Consider the following 20,456-nt stretch of genomic DNA (forward strand, 5'->3'; position numbering starts at 1 on the left):
GTAAAAATATAAGTCAGGGTAATCTTCCCCAATGTTTGACCATTCTTAAGCCGAATCTTTGTTCGAGTTCTTTACCATCTTTGATGTAAACAAGGGATACCAAAGATCAAAATCTGAGGAAACTCGAAAAAGAAGTCAAAAACATCCGGCAAGCTGAAATCAGCGGAAGATTGTTCTTTTGATAAATCATAAGGCAAGCTGAACACTTTGGGCACGTTAGCTAAAAGAACCAAAATTCACAAGATTCGGATATCCTAAGGGAAATCCGATACAAACCCAAGCGTCCAGGACGCGAGCTAAGACCAGGAAGAAGAAGTCTTGAAGCCATCCTGCAATCGCGCCATCGCCCGTAGTGTACCTGATCATCACCTGTACCCATAGAATGGGTTAGTTTCGCAAAAAACTAGTAGCTGCACAAGAGAGACTAACAGGAAACTGAATTAAGTACATTTAATTCAGTAGGCTACGTAGTTTAAAGCAGATATGCAGTTAAACAGGTAAGCAATGCAAGCAGGTGAATAGTGCAAACACGTAAGTAGTACAAGCGAATAAGTAGTGCAAGCGAGTAATGCGTGCAAACAGTAAGCAGTTCAAAGCAAGTAAGCAGTGCAACTGACAAACGCAGCATACGATTCAATTGATCGTAGGCTGTGAACCACAACGCAACTAACTTGTTCTCGTTCCTAGAACGAGGTCACAACATCTAATCACCATCAGGACATCGTTTGTCGCTCACTACTTCTAACAAACGTGTTGTCCTGAACAAATTTAATCTATTCTCATCTCTCAAAACCTTACGCGGCCAACTGTCACCGGTTATGACGCAATAAGGCGTCATACTTTCTCATAAAAGCTCACCCTTCCGTAGAAGGTCCAAAACATGATCACTAACTCAAATCGCTAACGATCTGATTCTCACACCTGAGTCAAGCATGTAATCATCCTAAAACAGAAAGCCGAAACTATGAATTCATAGTTGACTATCACAAACAATCTCAGAAGATCGTCACAGCTCACCATAACTTTTTATGGTAAGCAAAAACACAAGATCCACATCGGATCGCTCGGTCCGAGAGATATACGACCTGACAAGGAATTACCGCCCTAGAGGGTATACTTGGTCTTGGACCATACACTTCCTCACAGGAGTTCACCGTCTTTGCGGCTACCCGTTCGTGGATAGTGTACGTCCTCACAGAGAATCTCCTACTCTAGCCGGGTCACCTGATCTTGATCATACATACCCCCACAGCGAAACCTTTGGGAAGCCGGTCCTCAACAAATGCCATATCCAATGAAAATCATTGTGATACACGCATCAACACGAATGACCGCTCTCAGGGTCGATAGCCACTAATACAAACGACAAGATCAACGCCGGATCACCTGGTCTGGGAAATGTATAACCTCACAAGGAATTCCGCCCTAGATGGTATAATTGGTCTTGGACCATACACTTCCTCACAGGAGTTCACCGTCTTTGCGGCTACCCGTTCGTGGACAGTGTACATCCTCACAGAGAATCTACCACTCTAGCCGGGTACCTAGCCTTGATCATACACGCCCTCGCAGATAATCCTTTGGAGATCAGACCCTCGACAGACACCCCACTCAGTGATACATGCATCAATAATTGACTGCTCCGAACAGTTGACCACTCTTGGGGTCAGTATATTAACATACGCATCGTATCACTCCACATAGAAGCATATAATCCTACATATCGTGTTATTGCCACGAGGAACATTACAATCCTCAAATCGGACCTCAAAGCATGCGTAAACGACACATGAGAACACGCAGATATGGCAATCCAGTTGATTCTATGGGCAAAGAGTAACTAACTCTACCCGTCAGCCAAACAAAACAACTGAATAAGACAAGCACTCGTAAGCAATCATACAGCAACAATTATATCACAATATGTAAGCAGCTTATAAGACAAGCGGCCACATCAATCCTAGTTGCCACCAGTTCGTAGATTACGAGTTGTATGCAATCACATCAATCATAAGAGATGCAAGCCAACAAGTGCTACGCTACAATAAGCACCAAACAGTTCGACCAAGGGATAAAGCAAGTCATATGCTAATATGTAGCAACTGGCATAATGCTATTATTATAAGTATTTAACTAGTATGAGAAGCTCCTTATTACTCCGCAAAGAACTGCGTAAGCAGTTTAACCAACTAGAGTAACGCCTTGACAGGCGTGTACAGCTCGACGAGTAGCATACCGAACTACCGAGCAAGCAAGCGAATTCGTAGTGCAAGCGAATCCGTAATGCAAGCGAATCAGTAGTGCAAGCGAATCTCACGACCCAACGACCAGTGTGAACAGACCTTATGTTTCGATAATTACTGGCCTACGGGTACGCGCAGGCAAAACGTAGAAGCAACTGAGACTAGTTCGGGTGTCTGTTATTCTATGTATTTTCAATAACCCGAATAACTAGTTGAGTCCGCTCCAAAGGGGAAGGCTTTAGCCGAGAGAGGATTCCCCAGAGGCTGAAAAGCAGTGCCACAAATGCATCCAACTTCTGCAGAAGTCTTGAGCTAACTATTGTAGCCCCTTTCCCCTTAACTCCAATGACTGGGGAGGCCGGATCATTGCCTGTGGGGTGGTTGTTAACAACCTGTCCATTGGAGTTTTATACCGATCTGTTCTCTCCCTTGACAGACAACCAGAAGCGAATGGGTGCGTTAGGGGTTGCTTAACTAACGACCCATTCTATGTTGTGGTCTTTAAACCACTCGAGCATCTTGCCTGTGAAGGCGAATGTGAGGTCATTTATGTGATTACATCATTGTGCATTTATCACTGTTCGAGATCGCATGACCATCTCATCCGATCATCGCAGTACTAGACGTGTCGTGTACGACTACAAGTACTCTAGGATGAAGGGGGTATAGCTCCTAAATAGAAGCCTCAACAAGAGTGTTTCACAAAGATGTAAAGTTTATCAACTTTACTTTATCTTTTGAAACAGCAGTACCTTGTGCCAATATTATGCATGTGATTATCTCGAATCACATCTGCTATCGGAGTATCTACATGTCTCGCATGACTCGATACCGGCCTCGATATACGAGATACGGGTTTCTCAACAGAACACACGCTAAGAAGTTCGCTCGAACCCCCAATTCGGGATCACCCGAGATATGCCAAAAAGGGCGAGCAGAACCAGCCAGTCACATCCTTCCAAATGCTTCGATTTGGAGCAGTCTTCGATGCCTTTGCGCAGCTCCCTAAAATCTCAAGTCGACTCTGCAGGACTGCGCACACGAAGAGCCAGGATCCTTGCGAGGTATCCCTCTCCTTAAACGGAGGTGTATCGTCAGCTCCCAACTGAACTCTTGTCGCAAGAGTGAGTGATAGATGTCTCTTGCATCCTCCACGAGGATGCCTTTAAGGCATACGCAAAGAGCAATAACCTGCACGTCATCTGCAATAGCAAGGCAGTAACAACACATATGCCAAAGCAAGAGCCTGGCGCAAAGCGCGACGGCAAGGTAAAGGAACTGTAAGCAGCAGTACAACGCAAAACCTTTGCACGATGCGCAATGGCAAAGTAAAGGAACTGTAAGCAGGAGTGCAACACAGAACCTTTGCGTGATGCACGGCGGCAAAGTAAAGGACAAGGATCGCAAAACCGCGTCCTTGAGTTAAATGCGTACTCGTATAAATATATATGATATATATATGCATATATATTTATTTAATTGTCATTTTTTTAGTTAATTGAACTTAATTCAATTGTTCAAGTCTTATGTGCAATCTTTCCCTACCTTTGAGAGTTGCAAGCTTGCTGGCGTCTGCGAGTGTAAGCGGTAGACGGCTTGGGTCGCTGAGCGCGAGCTGCAAAAGTAACGATCTTAGCAAGCTACCACCAAAAAAATAGAAGGTCAGGAGCATTGTCGCCGTCCTGACGTAAAGGAAGCAGAGGCAGGGACATCGTGCTCATGCGCACCTGCTATAAGCACAAGGAGCAGGGAAAGGCCACGAGCCCCTGCTGACATGCTGTCAGCAAACAACAGGGAGGCAGGGTTGCGCCCCTGCCTTATGAAGGCACGAGGGAGGCTGAGGCGTCGCCCTGCTTGCCAGAAGAGCAAAGAGACAGGGGACCAAGCCCCCACCCGTTAGCACAAGGGAGGAGGCAGGAGGCTTCGCCCCTGCCTGCTGAATACACCAAGAGGCAGGGTCGAGCACGTAAACAAGCAGGGGGCAAAGCCCCTGCCTGACGCCCGAGAAGAGGGAGCAGGGAGAGGCTTGACCCCCTCCCCTGCCGTAACAGGTAGCAGGGAGGGGGTCGGCCCCCTCCCCTACCGTAACAGTAAGCAGGGAGGGGCTCGACCCCTCCTGCATGGTACGAAGGCAGGGAGGGTCGCGCCCTCCCCTGCGAAGATCAAAGGCAGGGAGGGTTCGAGCCCCTCCCTACGATAGACAGAGGCAGGGAGGGTCGAACCCTCCCCTGTGCACCTAAATAGGGGAACCGAAAAAGGGGCAGGGGCCTTCGACCCCTGTTAGGAAAAAATTAGCAGAGAGGGAGAGAGACGCAGGAGCCCCCCCCCCCCCCCCCTCGGCTTTTCGAAGAGGAGGCAGGGGCCAAAGGCCCCTGCCGGCTTGCCTAACAACGAAACAAGATAGGGGCCAAAGGCCCCTGTCGTTTCTGAGAGGAAAAGAAGACGGGGAGAGAGGGGCAGGGGTTGGAAACCCCTGTTGACCAGGCAAAAACAGGCGACAGGGGGGGCGTCGCCCCCTGCCGTCTCTTTGAAAGGTGAGAGGCAGGGGCAAAAGCCCCTGCTAACCCGTCGAACACAGGCGGTAGGGGGTGTCGCCCCTTGCCGGCCTGCCGACTGAAAAGGAGAAGAAAGGGGGAGAGGAGAGAAAACAGGAGAAAGAGAGAAAAGGAGCGTACCTGGAAGTCATCAACGGCGGCGGCGGAAGGAGGTCGCAAGTGGCGGCAGGTCGACCGGGGTCTCCAGCGAGAGAGAGGGTGCAGAGACGAGTCGGGGGGAGACCGCAGGGACTGTGAGACGAGAGGGTCGGTCGGGGGGGAGAGAGAGACCGAGAGACGAGAGGGGGAAGGAGGTTTCGAGAACCTCCCCCCTTCGTCGTTGCGTGCTTTTAAAAGCACGCAACCGACTTGTTTACCCGGGTCGGATCCGGGTCCGGATCCGGCCCGGATCCAAACATTTTTTTTTTAGTTCTTACAAAAACCCTTTGTGTTTCATCTTTGATACATCTAATCATACCCAGATCCCTCGATTTCCTATCTCTCATCTTTACAAGCCTATAAATATCCTTCTCGCCCTCTTTGGTATCCAACTTGTCATAAACCTCCTTATATACTTTATCCCTCGCGCTTCGAACTACTTTTTTAGCTTCCTTCTTTGCTATCATATACTTCTCCAAATTCTCATTATCACGACTCTTACTTAGATTTCTATAACACTCTCTTTTAACCTTAATAGCTAATTTGACATCCTCGTTCCACCATGATGTATCCTTACCTAGCGATGCACCGCCTTTAGACTCACCTAATACCTCCTTAGCCACATTTCTCATGCCACCCGCTATCTTATTCTACATTGATTCTGAATCCTCCTTGAGACACCAATCAGCTTCCTTAACTACCTGCTCTACAAACATTCTTTGTTTAGCTCCTTTCAGTGCCCACCACTTAATTCTAGGATCTATCTTATGTCTATCCCTTTTGCGGCATTGTCTAATTCTAAGATCTAAAATTAAGACTCTATGTTGTGTAGCTACACTTTCTCCCGGTATAACCTTACAATCGATGCAACAACCCCTATCTCTCTTTCTAAGTAGGAAAAAATCTATCTGACTCGTATTAACCCCACTTTTAAATGTTACTAGGTGAGACTCCCTCTTCCTAAACCAAGTGTTTGCTAAGATCATATCATAGGACAAACCAAAATCTAAAATCCTTTCTCCACTTTCGTTTCTTTCTCCTATACCATAGCCTCCATGGATACTCTCAAATCCATCCCTACTAATGCCTACATGTCCATTAAGGTCACCGCCGATGAAAAGCTTTTCACCATAAGATATCCCTTGTACTACTCCATCTAAATCTTTCCAAAATTGACGCTTAATGGAATCATCTAAACCTACTTGAGGTGCATAAACACTAATAATATTAATAATACCCGTACCTAATACTAATTTAATAAGTAAAATCCTATCACCCTTCCTACGGACCTCAACTACATTATCTATAAACTCACGACTCATAACAATCCCTACTCCATTCCTATTTCTATTTATTCCTGTTTACCAAATCTTATATCCCCGAGGTTCTATCACTTTTGCCTTCTCACCTACCCATTTGGTCTCTTGTAAACATAAAATATCAATCTTTCTCCTACACATAACATCTACTAACTCTACCAACTTATCAGTTAAAGACCCTATGTTCCAACTGGCTAACCTAATTTTATGGTCTTGGACTAACTTCTTTACCCCCACCCGTCCAACAAAGTGAGGGAACCCTTGCCTATTTGACACCACACCCGGGCGCCAGTGTGACGCGTCGCTTCCGGGCGACGACCTAGCAACCCTTGCCCATTTATCACTGCCTCCGGGCCTATAGAGTACAGCGCGTCGCTCAGTAGGGAACGCCCCAACGAAATTCTCATATTGGTTCATATTCATAGGGTATGACTAAGTTTTTATGTTGGCTGTCACTGGCCTACTGCAACCCTCCTCCTTTATCCGGGCTTGGGACCGACAGTGTATAACTAAACGGAGTTAAAGATACTAACATACCCAAAATATATTTTGACTTATCATGCTTACGCAAGAGCCAATTAAACAATAACTCACTTAAAAAAAAAAAATTTTAAGATAAAACTCTAATTTCAATTTAATTTGAGACCATAAAACAATACCCAAAATGTCTAATTTTCAACCCAAAATACCAAAAACAATTTTGAAATGGCACATAAAACATGCATAGACATATATGCACAACACATAAATATGAAGATGATATGCCGATAGAGCAATCTCATGAGAGCATACAAAACATCCATGTCTGGTAGAAGCAGTTACTGCACGTCACCTTGTCTTGGGACATTGCAAGTTCAACTCCCAATGGTATGGTTGTATAACTAATGGGGGTCTCTTGCATATCTAAAAATAAAAAGAAAAGATTGGTATAGAGATCCACTACCCAGGGCAGTAGTTCATGGTATGGTTGTATAACTGATGGGGGTCTGCCTAACCCCAGCTTGCATATCTAAAAATAACAAGAAAAGATTGGTATAGAGATGCACTGCCCAGGGCAGTAGTTCACAAATCTCCGCAAAAGTAGGACACCCCATTGCTATGAGAGAGAATTGGTTATGGTAATTTACATCTAAATCTGTGACTTGTACATTAAGAACATAAAGAGCTTTGTTTTTATCGTTATGGTGGAAGTAGCAACATAATGGTGCTTTCAATAGAAGGTATTACCAAGAGCTTTTGCTTTTTGGTATGAGTGGGTCAAAGGAGGTAAATGTTCCTGTAGTTATGCAAGAATACTACTCCAATCATGTACCAACAGGAGCTCCGCGTGGTTGGTAGGAGCTGTCAGTGCAGGTCTCCCTGTGGTGGAACGTTGCAGGTTCAAAACCCCAGTGGTACGATTGAATAATAACTGGTGGTGGTCTGCCTAACCCTAGCTTGCCTTTCAAAAAAAAATATTCCAATCATGTACTTGTTCTTGCATGTGCTTCTGTGTAACTGTTGATCATTTCGGATTTGGTAAGCCTCGTTGAATTGTTTTATTCTTCTGTGTGCTACTTCTGGCAGGTATTACATCTCTCAGCAGTTGACAGGGAAAAGTGATGTGTATAGCTTTGGTGTCATTCTGTTGGAGCTGATTTCAGGCCAAGAAGCTATATCTAATGAAAGCTTTGGTGTCAACTGTCGGAATATAGTTCAGTGGGTGAGTAACATTCTTCTCTGTTCAGAGGTCTTAGAATAGTAGCCTAAGCAGCTATGTATATTATATGCATTTACTGCAGGCAAAGTTGCATATTGAAAGTGGAGACATACAGCAAATAATTGATCCGTCACTCCATGGTGAATTCGATATACAGTCAGTGTGGAAGATTGCTGAAAAAGCAATGATGTGTGTGCAGCCCCATGGGAGGCTCAGACCAACAATATCCGAAGTACTTAAGGAGATCCAAGAGGCAATTTCCATTGAGAGGGGATCAGGTTCAGGGGGAGAGGATGACTTTGATATGCTGTCTAGAAATTTCAGGCATTCTTCCATCAATGTGAATCCTCCTGAGGTAGCAGTGTCTGACCCATATGTTCTATTTGATGAATCAGCTGTCCTGCCGAGTGCCAGATAGTTGACTTGCCCACAAGTGCTTTGTAGAAAATTTCGAGCTTGGATTGTGTCATGATATTTTAGAGGTTGAGATTAACATTTGTATCTGTTAGATGTAAAAAGTGTCTTGAGGAACTGCAAATGCTGGTTTGCTGATGAAGATTGGGAGATGTCAAATGTTTGAAGTGTTCATACAACCCTTGGTTTTCTTTTTTCTATTTTTTTGCCATGTTAAATCTTGGTTGAATCTCATTTTGTTCCATTTTCCTTTGTTTTTCCCTTTTCCATTCTTTTTCCTCTTGTTTGGGTGTCGAGGAAAACTTTTCAGAACTCCATAGTTTCTTTCATCTATATTCATGTGATTACTTATTGCATGTACTAAGTTAGTAGTCCGAGCCCATAAGAGCTATGCTAACAACATAGGAAGCCCATAGTAGTAGTACGGTCACTTTGCGAGCCATACTAACAAAAGGTCTCCCCTTTAGGGAATCAAATGTGATTTGAAGTCATATGATTTCAAATTACATATTCCAACATGTGATTTGGAATTACGAGATTCACTTTGAATGTGATTTCAAATCACATTCTGTTTTTCATTTACATGAGATTCCAAATCACATGTATGGTTAGCTGTGCAAATGATATTCATTCTCATTTGCATGAGATTCTCACATGTTTGATTAGCTATGCAAACACGATTCATTCTCATTTGCATGAGATTCTAAATCACATTTGAATGCAACCAAGCATAACCTTACATTTCGGTAGTGCCATTTGCCTAGAAGGAACAAGATCAAGCTAATGGCAATGAGCACAGCACACCATCCATAGCCCCAGGCCAAGCCTGCATTGTCTAGGATGTAGACAACCACCAATAAGCTTTGCAAGTGTAGTAATAAAGAACCAGCTGACAAAACCTTCCTGGTCCTTTTGTTTATCAAATTGGTTCGCGTTGATTGTAACATAGGTGAAGCTTGATCCTGCCGCACCTAGTGTGGTTATTGCAAAGACCATGCATAGGAAGGCGAACTGAGTTCTTGAGGGAGGCATACATGAGCCTAGTGCATGCTCACAGTAACTAATGCCATAAGCATCCACATCATTGTGCCCTGCAGATTTGGAGAATCGATTGAGCATAGTTGGGTGAATACATACAAATGAAGGAATCGATCAACAATGAGTTGCCATTGTCCAAATGGAATCAGTTGTGTTTTAGAAACCCCTGTATAGAAAAGCATTGGTAATTTACATACAGGAGCCCATAAGAGCTCCACGCCTGTTTAGTTGGGTCGGCTTAAGGCTTTCGAGTTGAAGCAGGTCGATAGATCGAAACTCAGGGGTCATGCCCTTTACGGCAAGGCCAAAGCCGATGAGAAACCATCCCTGGCGTGTTGGGGGGAGTACTCATGGAGTTTTATACTGCAGACACCAACTAGGTCACTAGTCAACTTGACACCTGTCGGCTCATAATGGGGTGCCCAAATAAATAATAGTAGTGGTTTTCTACGTTAAATAAATAACAAAAATATATATATATCACGTATGACAAATTTATGTTTAGCTGCTTCAGCTTTCAAATATGAAAGCTTCACTTTTTGCGGAATTGCTTAGATGACTGCCCGAGTTATTTTTAGTATCAACTAACACTAATTAACTCTTCAAAATGAAACTTTCAACCTTCCCTTTTCTTTAAATGATTGAACATCACTTTTTTAACTTTCCCTTTTTATAGCTAATAAAATAGGCTTATAGCAAGCCAAACACAAACAATATATAGGTGATTGGCTTGGCGTGTCTCGCATAGGTTCATTAACTAATAAGTTACGTTTTATACCACTGTTACAATAAAACAAATGGTTGGAATATTTGATTTGCAATCAATATATTTAGAGTTCAAATTCTATTAATTATTTTTATTTTTGAAGCAACATATTTTTTATTTTATTCTATTTTATTTTTGTAAACAAACCAGCTCAAGCTCCATCAATAGGCCAATTGTTCGAATCCTATTATTTTCAGCTTTGAAACAATGTATTCTTTTTATAAATGAGCCACCTTGAGCTCGGATTGTTTAGCTCAGACTCGTCATGAGCCCAAGCTCGGTTTGGCTTGCCACAAGAATGAGTTGAACCTGAAGACCTCAAGTTCAGCTTATTCAGGAAGTTTTCTAGCCCTACAAGTGAGGTTGGGTTCTTGGGCTAAAATGAGACCTCCATCTGACATACCCCACATCCTGGGCAGGTGCAGTGTGCTGGACCTGATCACCCACCATCTTTTGGGTACAGCCTGTCAACTGTGGGGGCTCAACAGCCACTACAACAATCTTGATATTTAGTGACCATCACAACTGTCAATAAAACCCACAAAAGCCATCACTATAGCTATAACGACCATCATTATAGCTTTCATCACTAAAACATGCTTTCGTCACTAAAACATCTAGCGATAGTAACTGACTATCACTATTGTTTAGCTTTAAGGCTCATTTGGTTGTCACGGAAAGTGGGCGCTTTCTGCAGAAATGCATCGACGTGCGTGCAGTTTTGCAGGGCCCAAAATGACAAAACAAACACGAGAACGCAGATTTGCCTTGACAGGCATGCCAAAATACACACAGGACCCCCCTTTTCCACGAAAAGCGTTCCCATCGAGGGGCATCCGATTTTGTTTCTGCGAGAGAGAAAATCACGGAAGAGGTGCAGTGGCTTCCTCTTTCATGACATGCAAATGAGCCCTTAGTAATGGTCCCTTCATTCAATAGAGATGGCTTAGACTGTCACTAAAAGTGTTTCATTAAGAAAAAAATGAAGAACATTAGTGACAGCTTAAATCTTTACTAATAGACATGCTAACAATATATATATATATATATATATATATATATATATATATATATATATATATATATATATATATATATATATATATATATATATATACGTAAAATCAAAGCTAAGGTGGAAAAAATACACGCACATGCATGTACAATGAAGAATATTTTATATTTTTAAGCATAAATACAAGGTACTTGGTCTATAGTTATTTTAAGCAAGGTTGTAAATAGCTTATGGTTACCCATATCGATTGGGCCCATGTATCGTAGCATATCATAAAAAGTATAATTTTTAATAATATTTTTTTTAAATCTAAAAAACCAAGAAAATTAAAAAATATATAAAAATCACAACACATGAAACAATGATGAATTGCACAAAATACAACCATAAAATCATATATGAAGCATTTATGTCTCTATGAGTTGCATAAAACATCATCAAATATCAACTAAATATAGATAATGCATGCATATCTCACAAAAACAATAAAAAATATTAAATATCTTGCAATTAAGAACATGCTACACGACTCATACTATACAACAACAAAACAACAACAACTACGCCTTCATCCCAAAACAATTGGGGTCGGCGATATGAACCAACAAAGAAAATCATTCTGGGTCTTCCACATGAATCCTTCTCCTCCATTCATTTCTATCCAATGCCATGTCCTCGGTGAGGTTCAAAGCATTCATATCCTTTCCTATCACCTCCATCCATGTCTTCCTAGGCCTACATCGACCTCTTTTAACTAATATATTTTCCCATTTCTCCATCGTTCTAACTGGAGCATCATTAGGCCTTCGTCGAATATGTCCAAACCACCGTAAACAATTCTCTCTCATCTTATTTTCAATGGGTGCAACACCTACCTTCTTACGTATCTCCTCGTTCTGAATCTTATCTTTTATTGTATTTCCACACATCCATCTCAACATACGCATCTCAGCTACACTCATTTTTTGAATATGATGTCTCTTGGCAGCCCAACATTCCGTACCATATAGTAAAGTGGGCCTAATAGTCATCCTATAAAACTTTCCCTTCAACCGCAATGGCATTCTACGATCGCACAACACTCCAGTTGCACTATTCCATTTCATCCACCCAACCTTTATCCTATGATTTACATTTCCATCAATTTCTCCATACTTTTGAATGATAGATCCCAAATATTTGAAAGAATCATCCACCGGTATTTCTTGCTCACCAAGCTTCACTACACTCTCATCTCTATTTCGTTGCTTACTAAATCGACATTCCATTTATTCTGTCTTACTCTTACTCAACTTAAAACCTCTTGCTTACAATGTCTGTCTCTATAATTCTAACTTAGCATTAACCACAGCTCTAGACTCATCAATCAAAACAATATCATCAGCAAATAACATACACCACGGCACATTTTCTTGAATTGATCTCGTAAGCTCATCCATCACTATAGCAAATAGGAAATGGCTTAAAGCAGATCCTTGATGTAACCCAACCGTTATAGGAAAATTGGTTGTCACCCCTCCACAAGTGCGGACATTGGTTACTACTCCTTCATATGACTCATACTATCATATTATATAAAAAATAACCAAGTTTATGAACACTTAAGTCTTAAATAGCCAAGATTTGTAAAAATATAACATCAATCATCATCATCATCATTTTTTTCTTCTTATCTTCCTCCTTTGACATCTACATCATCTCAAATATACATTAGCTCTTTATCATCTACATTTTGTGCTTGTCCTCTTCATTCAAAATGCATGCTTCTTCTTCAACCTATGCATCCAATACATAAAAATATTTCAAACTGATAAGATCAAATTTCTCTTTGTGCCTCCTTGATGATAACTTTTTCATTTACCTAAAAAGATGACATAAAAAATTAAAATTAATTGAGTTTTATATGATATAAAAAAGCTTTAAACCCAAAAATTAAAAAAACCGAGATTCGGCCTTTTTAAAGTGTGTCAAACATGTATTGTAGGATACAAGATTATATCATATGATACAATTGATACAGATACGATACACTCATATTAGATGAGTGTGTATTGTATCGAGTTAGGCTATAGTTACATATCATACTGCATCGTACGATAAAGTCTGATACTTACAACATTGATTTTAAGCATCGATCTATAACTACAATGACAATGACAGTGGCAATGAAATGGATAAAAAATTGTGACAGAAAGCCACTTTCATAATGTAACTCTAAAAGATGGTATCGGAGCACAAGCAAAAGCACTTATACACACAGAACTGACAGGGGTCGACTCCTATGTGTTCATGAGGACCAACAAGTGTAAAAATGGTAGAGGGTCAACTCCTGCAAAGCAGGGGTCCACTCTCCAGCCCATTTACGAGAAAAAAAACTCAGTTTATAACATGCATGAATCCACAAAAATTACAAGAATAAACCATGTTTAAGCACAAAAATAGCATTCCATTATTCACCATCTTAACGTGCATTTATATATATTTCGATGTCGTATGATGCTGAGCAATTCACATAAGAAAACCTACCTCAAAATTCGACGAAGATGGTGACCGAACGCGGTGAACGTTGTGGGTATGCAGCAGAACCATCAAGGTGGCGGTTCAGCAGGTGGGTGGTTGTGAAGGGTGGTGTCTGGAGCTGAATTGCAGATTGGTGGTGAGTGGGGAATCTAAAGAAACACCAATACAAGAGGGGAATAATAAGTTGGGTAGATGAAGGAATGAGAAAGTCAAAGAGGGAGTGAGTTAGATAGAATCTCGTAGAATTGAACGAGGATGAACAAAGGGGTTTGATGGTATTTTTAGTGGAAAGGATAGGCTGGTAAGGTGCCAAATGTTGAAAGTTATGCAACATTTGGTGAATCTTATTCACCAAATTGCTAATACAAGCCAACACTTGGAAAACAAAGAAATACGTGTTATAGCTTATGAATTGTGGATTTTGGGTCTAGGTTGGATTCTATGTGACCTAATCTACATACAAGCTGGTTTAGTTCTAGTTAAGGTACTTAGTTGCATTAACTAGACCCTAGTCTAGTTAATGTAACTAAGACCCATTTGGTTACATTGGTTTAGTTAAATCTCAACCAAAATAAGGATTTACTAATATACCCTAAAGTAAAAAAAATGACATGTATAATCCTAAGTCAGTCAATGCTGAACTGGACCATTATGACCCTCAGGACAAAAATAACCCAGATACTTTTTCAAAATGACCATTGCCCTTGAATTTTATCAAGTGTGTACCAATTTTTTTTAACGAAATAAAGACCAGATTTTTAATTTTTCGATATGAATGCAACCCTGTATTTAAAAATTATAAATAAGCCTTAAAAATTATGATTTTGCCCTTAACCCTCTTTTATTCCTAGTAACTGAGTATGGTTTTAAAAAATCATAGTAAATAGGCACATATATGTAAAAAATTAACTTGAAAGAAATTTCTTATTTATTTTACCGCAAAAAGGATACAAAAATTGTAGTTGTTACAATAGGTGGTAGTTTATTGTTATTGTAGTTGTTGAGTTTGCAAAACATATGATTTTTGGTTGAATTATCGTTTGGAAACTTTTGAATCATGTGGCTTTATGATGAACTATGTGAAAATTTATTTGATATTTGATAATTGATGATTTTTTCTTTAATTTGATGTTTTAACGACTTTTATTTCTGTTTTAGGCATGCATTGAGGCTTTTCAACTAAATTCTAACTTATATTTTTTAATAAAATTGTGATCCAGTGGTCTTTTTGAATTTTGAGCTAAATATTGCCTTTATCTTTCTTTATTTAACGTGTTCTATCAAAGATCATGGAGATGAGATGTGTTATTGTTTTGTAATAATACTCGAGTTAATATGCATATTTTTTATAATAAATTTATTTTTTATAATTAAAGATCTTAAGTCTTGATACTGGACTCTTTAGGTAATTTGTTAGCAGCTAGAAATATTCAATTTTGGGTATTTTTCTTCCTAAACTCGGTTAGCCTTTCATCACAATGAAACTTGGGCCTTTGTTATGTATTTAGTTTTAAGAAATGAAACTTTCAAGGCAACCTAACTTGTCATTGTTGGATTGAAAACTGGGTCTTTCATATTTTTCTTTCATTGAAGGTGCTTTGTTGACTTCTTGCTTTCCTGTAAGGATGGGGAATGGGGATTGAACTTTTGGGTGAAAATTTATGATAATTTCTTGATTTTTAGCTAATGTAGTAAAGTTGGTGGAATACTGACTAAAAATTGTAATGGTGAGCTTCCTTATATGATGCAAAACTTCAAGTCTTTTCCTTCTCTTAGAGAAAAGTGCTACATGAAAGTAGCCAATTCGAACTGAAGAATAGTTTATATTCTTCTGCTATCTTACTTTATATTTTAGTTTTTTAAGATATTCATATTTTAAACCTATAGTTGTCTAGATCTATCTGAGCATTCTAAACCTAATATGTGGTCCAACTTGACCCATATATAAGATAAGACTGTAGAATGTGTTTAATAAAAGATATAGTTGATGGCATGCCAATCATTATAATTTATTTATGGTTTTCTTTGTTTTATTTTTAATTTTTTATCGTACAAATATTGCCTGAAAGTCCTAATTGGTTGGACTCATGGCTAGACCCAAAAATTGATATAAGTGCAATTGAACATCTACCTACCTATTGAGAAGTTGAGAAAACATCTAGGGTTATAAAGAAAGTGTAATGTAAGTGCCTTTATGTTCTTTTTTCCTCTTGAAAACGAGTTCAAAAATGCATATGACCCTTGTTTATATTTCATAATTGTGTGTTATCATACCTCCATGATCTTGTTGTTATCGTTCATTTGATTTAATATTGTTCTTTTATGATAGTGGATTTTTTTGTATGATTCAATTTTGTATAATATCATATGAGATAATATTGTTTATATGAAATTAATAGATGTTGGTATATCGTTCGTGACAAGGAGGTGGGTGTTCTTCCTCCTTGTGGATTCGTTTATCACCTGCCATCCAAGGTGAACACCTAGATGGCATCGACTTCAGATCATAGGTGGGTGATACTTCACGAGAGAAAGAGGAGACTCCCTACACACCACTGGCCACTGCAACTCTATAGCCATCTACCGCAGCCTCAGGTAAATATTAATCTAATATTTTTTTAGTATAATTAAAAGTTTATTAGTCATTGCTATTAATATTTGTTTCTTATAACAAATTAGCAACTACAGAATCTTCTAAGTACAAATGTGGAAAGAACAAATGTGTAGGCCACTGAAAGAAAATCAAATAACAAAAGGCTTCATTAACTATCAAGCCTAGGACACAAAGAGTCATGGGTGAGAGGGCCTCTCTATTCTCTATAAGGATTTAGTGCATCATCAGGGAGCATGCCAACATCAATAACAAGTCATGGATAAAGGTCCCAGAGGACGAGAAGATGATGTTGCGTGAGACAGTTTATGTAAGTATATTGCCTAACTATATTTTGATAAACATATTAATCTATAAAAAAAGTGTTACTAATTATATTTTGATAATTTGGTGCATGCCGAGTTTGACTTAGATAAGGATATAGTTGAACATCGTGCTACCATAGATAACTAGCTTTAGTTATCATACTTAAGGGTACAAGAAGGTTTTTATAAGCACTACAAAAGGTTTAAAAACTATGATGAAACAACAAAACCTCCTCCCAAGGGAGTCAACTCTAAAATGTAGAAAGAGGTTTGTAACTTTTCATCAGAGACTATTGGATGGTAAATGTTAGATATATATTCATAAGTAAATTAATATTCAATTTTTTAGATTTTCATGAATAAATATTAACATCGTGCAGAACAAGCTGCACTATGTAGATATTGAAAGTGATGAAACATGTGAGAGGGATGGCTGCATTTACCATTTCATCCAAAGGCAGTCCATGTTTCAGAGCTATCTTCTCAGCTGGAGGCAACACAGTCGGAGCTCCAACAATTAAGAGAAGAACAAAGGATAAACCAAGTTCAATGGGAGTGAGAGAGAGAAGAACATGAGTGACTCCTTCAGCAACGGGAGCAAGAGAAAAGATGGGACATGAGAGAAAGAAGAAACTAAGAAATTCAGAAAGCAGATGCAGACCTTCATAGATTCTTTCTGACAATACCCCCATCCAAGATCTCTCTTATTTTCTTGTAGATAAGATTGCCAGATGTCTATTTGTTGGATGAATATGTCATAGTTTTTTTATGTCATGTTATGTTCTAAGGACATGTGTCTGTTTATATCTTTTTTTTCTATTTGGCCTATATTAATTTTTACCATAATGAGATATAGTTAGTGTGAAACTGATTATATATATATATATACATATATATATTGAATTGAAGTTAATATCTTCTTGAATGTGAAAAGATGTGTTAATGTTATATTTATGCTTTTCTAGATTCTCGTAGAAGTTCAGAAAAATGTAAAAGCATTATCGAGTTTTCAATCATAATGTAATTAAAATATTTGCAAGTTATCAAACTGAATTCTCATGCTGCTATCATTATCATTAACATTGTCATAATTATTTCTTTTTATATTTTTTTTGAATTGTCAAATTATACTTATTCTTGAAGTATGTTTATTGCATGTTTGAAGGTGATGTAGGGGAGGGGGTTGGAGAAGATGTATATTTGTTTTTTGAAGTGTGTTTATTTTTTAAAGTGTATGTTTATATTTGAATCTATGTTTGGAGTTGAATGTTTGGGGGAGTACGAGAGGATGAATGTTTAAGGAGGTACGAGAGGATGAATGTTTAAGGAGGTTGGAGAAATGTATGTTTCAGTATGTATAAGCTCTAGTGTATGTTTATATTTGAATTGATGTCTAAAGTGTATGTTTATATTTGAATTGATGTTTAAAGTGTATGTTTATATTTGAATGAATGTATGTTTAAATTGTATTTGTCATTTTGTTGAATGTAATGTAAAAAAAATTAAGACTAATATAAAAATATATTTTTGTAGGTTTAAGGCTTATAACGGCGACATTTTTGTATTGCCGTTATCGACTTTAACCCTATGTCGCAATTGCAACCTATAATGGTGACTTCTTGCCATTATCGACTATAATGCTAAGTTAATTCTTCTCGTTACAAGCTATAAAGGCGACACAAAAATATCACCATTATAGGTATGTCGTTGTTATAGGGTGGGTCACTGCTATTAGTGTTTTCGGTCCTGGCGATATTATTCGCCGGTGTTTAGGGATGGCAGTGGACCAGGGGAGAGCGGGGCCCCGCCCCGCCTCGCCCTGTTTGGACCAGGGATGAAGGGTATGAAACGGGGATGGAGGGGGGGGAAAGGTTAAAATCCATCCCCATTCGGGGATGGAGGCGGAGATGGACTTACACTTTTCCCCGCCCCGCTCTGTCCCCACCAGGATCCCCGCCTATCCCCGTCCCGCCCCATCCCCAGTCCTTCTAAACGATGGCAATAGACTACGGGAAAAACGGGGCCCCACCCCGCCTCATCCCTATTTGAACCGGGGATGGAGGACATGAAACGGGAATGAAGGCGGGGGTAGAGGTTAAAATCCATCCTCGTGTGGGGATAGAGGTTCTAATCTTGAGACGGGGGGGGGGGGGGGGGGGGCGGTGGAGACCTTGTCCCCCGCCCCGGTCCATTGCCATCCCTACCGGTGTTGGGTGAGGCCAAAAATTGGCGGCCATTTTTTGTAGATGTTATAGACCTATAACGATGACAAATAGGGTCAATAGCTGTGGTGTCCGGTGCAGCAACATACCAAAAGTGTGCAATCACATTGCACCTGATCTTGCCTCAACTCTAAGTAGTTAGTGAATTCCTTCAGAAATTACCCAAGGTCAAGCCATGGATTCAACGTGGCCATACGTACAAATGCAATTAAGATAAAGCGGCCTTTTAAGCATTAATGCAGTCATCCTTTGTGTATGGTGGCGCACCAGTTTGGGGGCTTGCTTTTTCAAATATTGTTAGGTGATACCAGTTTTCAACTGGAGCTCACAGAATAGCTCGTCCCTGTTTTGAAAATATGCAGTTTTTGTAACAATACCAACTTAGAAAACTTTAGTCCTACTAGCTCAACCACTTCATGATCTTTTGATTTATCGAATGGACTAGATAACCACCCACCGAAGAAAAACCATGATACCTTTCAAATAGAAAATAATTATTTTTCTTTTTTTTGTTTTTAAATAAGAGAAACTACGGTTATGGTGCAGATGTGCCGTTATGGGCTGAAAGTTGCTACGTTTACTGTAGTCCTGTTTTGGTGCAAAACAGTGCAAAACTCTAGTACTCGGAGAGAGGTTCAGGTCCAAAACGCCTAGGGCAGAAAACTGTCCAAAGTCTCCTTCAATGCCATTGATCATGGAGATGAACAGCAATAGAAACTCATTTAAATGGATGGTCTTTACCGACATGGGCCCCACAAAAAATTCTGATGTCGTTCACTTTACAGATGAACGGCATCAGTGATGCAAAAATGGATGGCTAGAAATCGTCCAAAAAAGGGAGAATCGAGTAGGTTTTGGGTGCCATTCATTTTCATATTGAATGGCATCTAGGTGCCTTTGACGGTGTTTCTGTCCAAGGCCCCTTGGACTTGGATCCGGTCTCGCTCCCTGGATTCCCCTTCCCTTCTCCTCTGCCTACCAAGGATAGTTTCCTGTTGGCTAGAATGGCAAGGGATGCACACCTCCCTTATCGAACTGAGGATGCTCTTGAACTTGCATGCCTTAAGCCATACACCTAGCCAAGTGTTTTGGAGCTTGTGGCATAATAAAAAATGATGGAAAAAAGTCTTCGAGGGGCCAACCTTTTGCCCATATATAATTTCAAATATGAGCCACAAGTTTTTGAAATTCCAAATATTTGCCAAGCTTTTCTTAGAAACTGTCATGTAGGGGCCTCTGGTCAACACCCATCATATTGGAAAGCATGAGTGCTTTTTTAGTTTCTTGTATTGTCTCTTCAAAAATGAAAAGTATTTAATTATCCTCATAAAAAAAATTTATGTAAACTTTTAATGATGGACACTGTTGTAAGTTGACTTATGATTTAACAATGATAAATGCAGGCCCTTGTCTGATAGTTTTCAGAAAAAGTTTAGTCATATTTGGAATTTCAGAAACATGTGACCCTTATTTGAAATTAGGGGCAAAAGTTTGGGTCCTAAATGGAATTTTTCTAAAAATGATCAGGAGTTTAGAAAAATAAAGGCTGGATAGCAATTTAAAGTCTGGTTTGCTTCTCAGAGCTTATCATCGGTCACTGATTCAATAGCA

At 39.8% G+C, this 20,456-nt stretch overlaps 1 protein-coding gene across 2 annotated transcripts in view; it reads left to right on the top strand.

Annotated features, from left to right (window-relative positions):
- The window catches only part of LOC149812244 (putative LRR receptor-like serine/threonine-protein kinase At1g67720), a 121,367-nt gene extending 112,744 nt beyond the window's left edge, over window positions 1-8,623 (top strand). For both annotated transcript variants that reach the window (XM_089993592.1, XM_089993593.1), the window contains exons 15-16: window positions 7,822-7,957; window positions 8,037-8,623. In XM_089993592.1, coding sequence (XP_089849718.1) covers window positions 7,822-7,957; window positions 8,037-8,372 — 472 coding nt within the window. In that variant the 3' untranslated portion in view covers window positions 8,373-8,623. The remainder of the gene's footprint in view (window positions 1-7,821; window positions 7,958-8,036) is intronic.
- Window positions 8,624-20,456: the final 11,833 nt, after the last annotated feature.

The sequence above is a fragment of the Nuphar pumila genome, chromosome 17 (assembly GCF_984573655.1).
Source record: "Nuphar pumila chromosome 17, dmNupPumi1.hap1.1, whole genome shotgun sequence".
Lineage (NCBI taxonomy): Eukaryota > Viridiplantae > Streptophyta > Magnoliopsida > Nymphaeales > Nymphaeaceae > Nuphar > Nuphar pumila.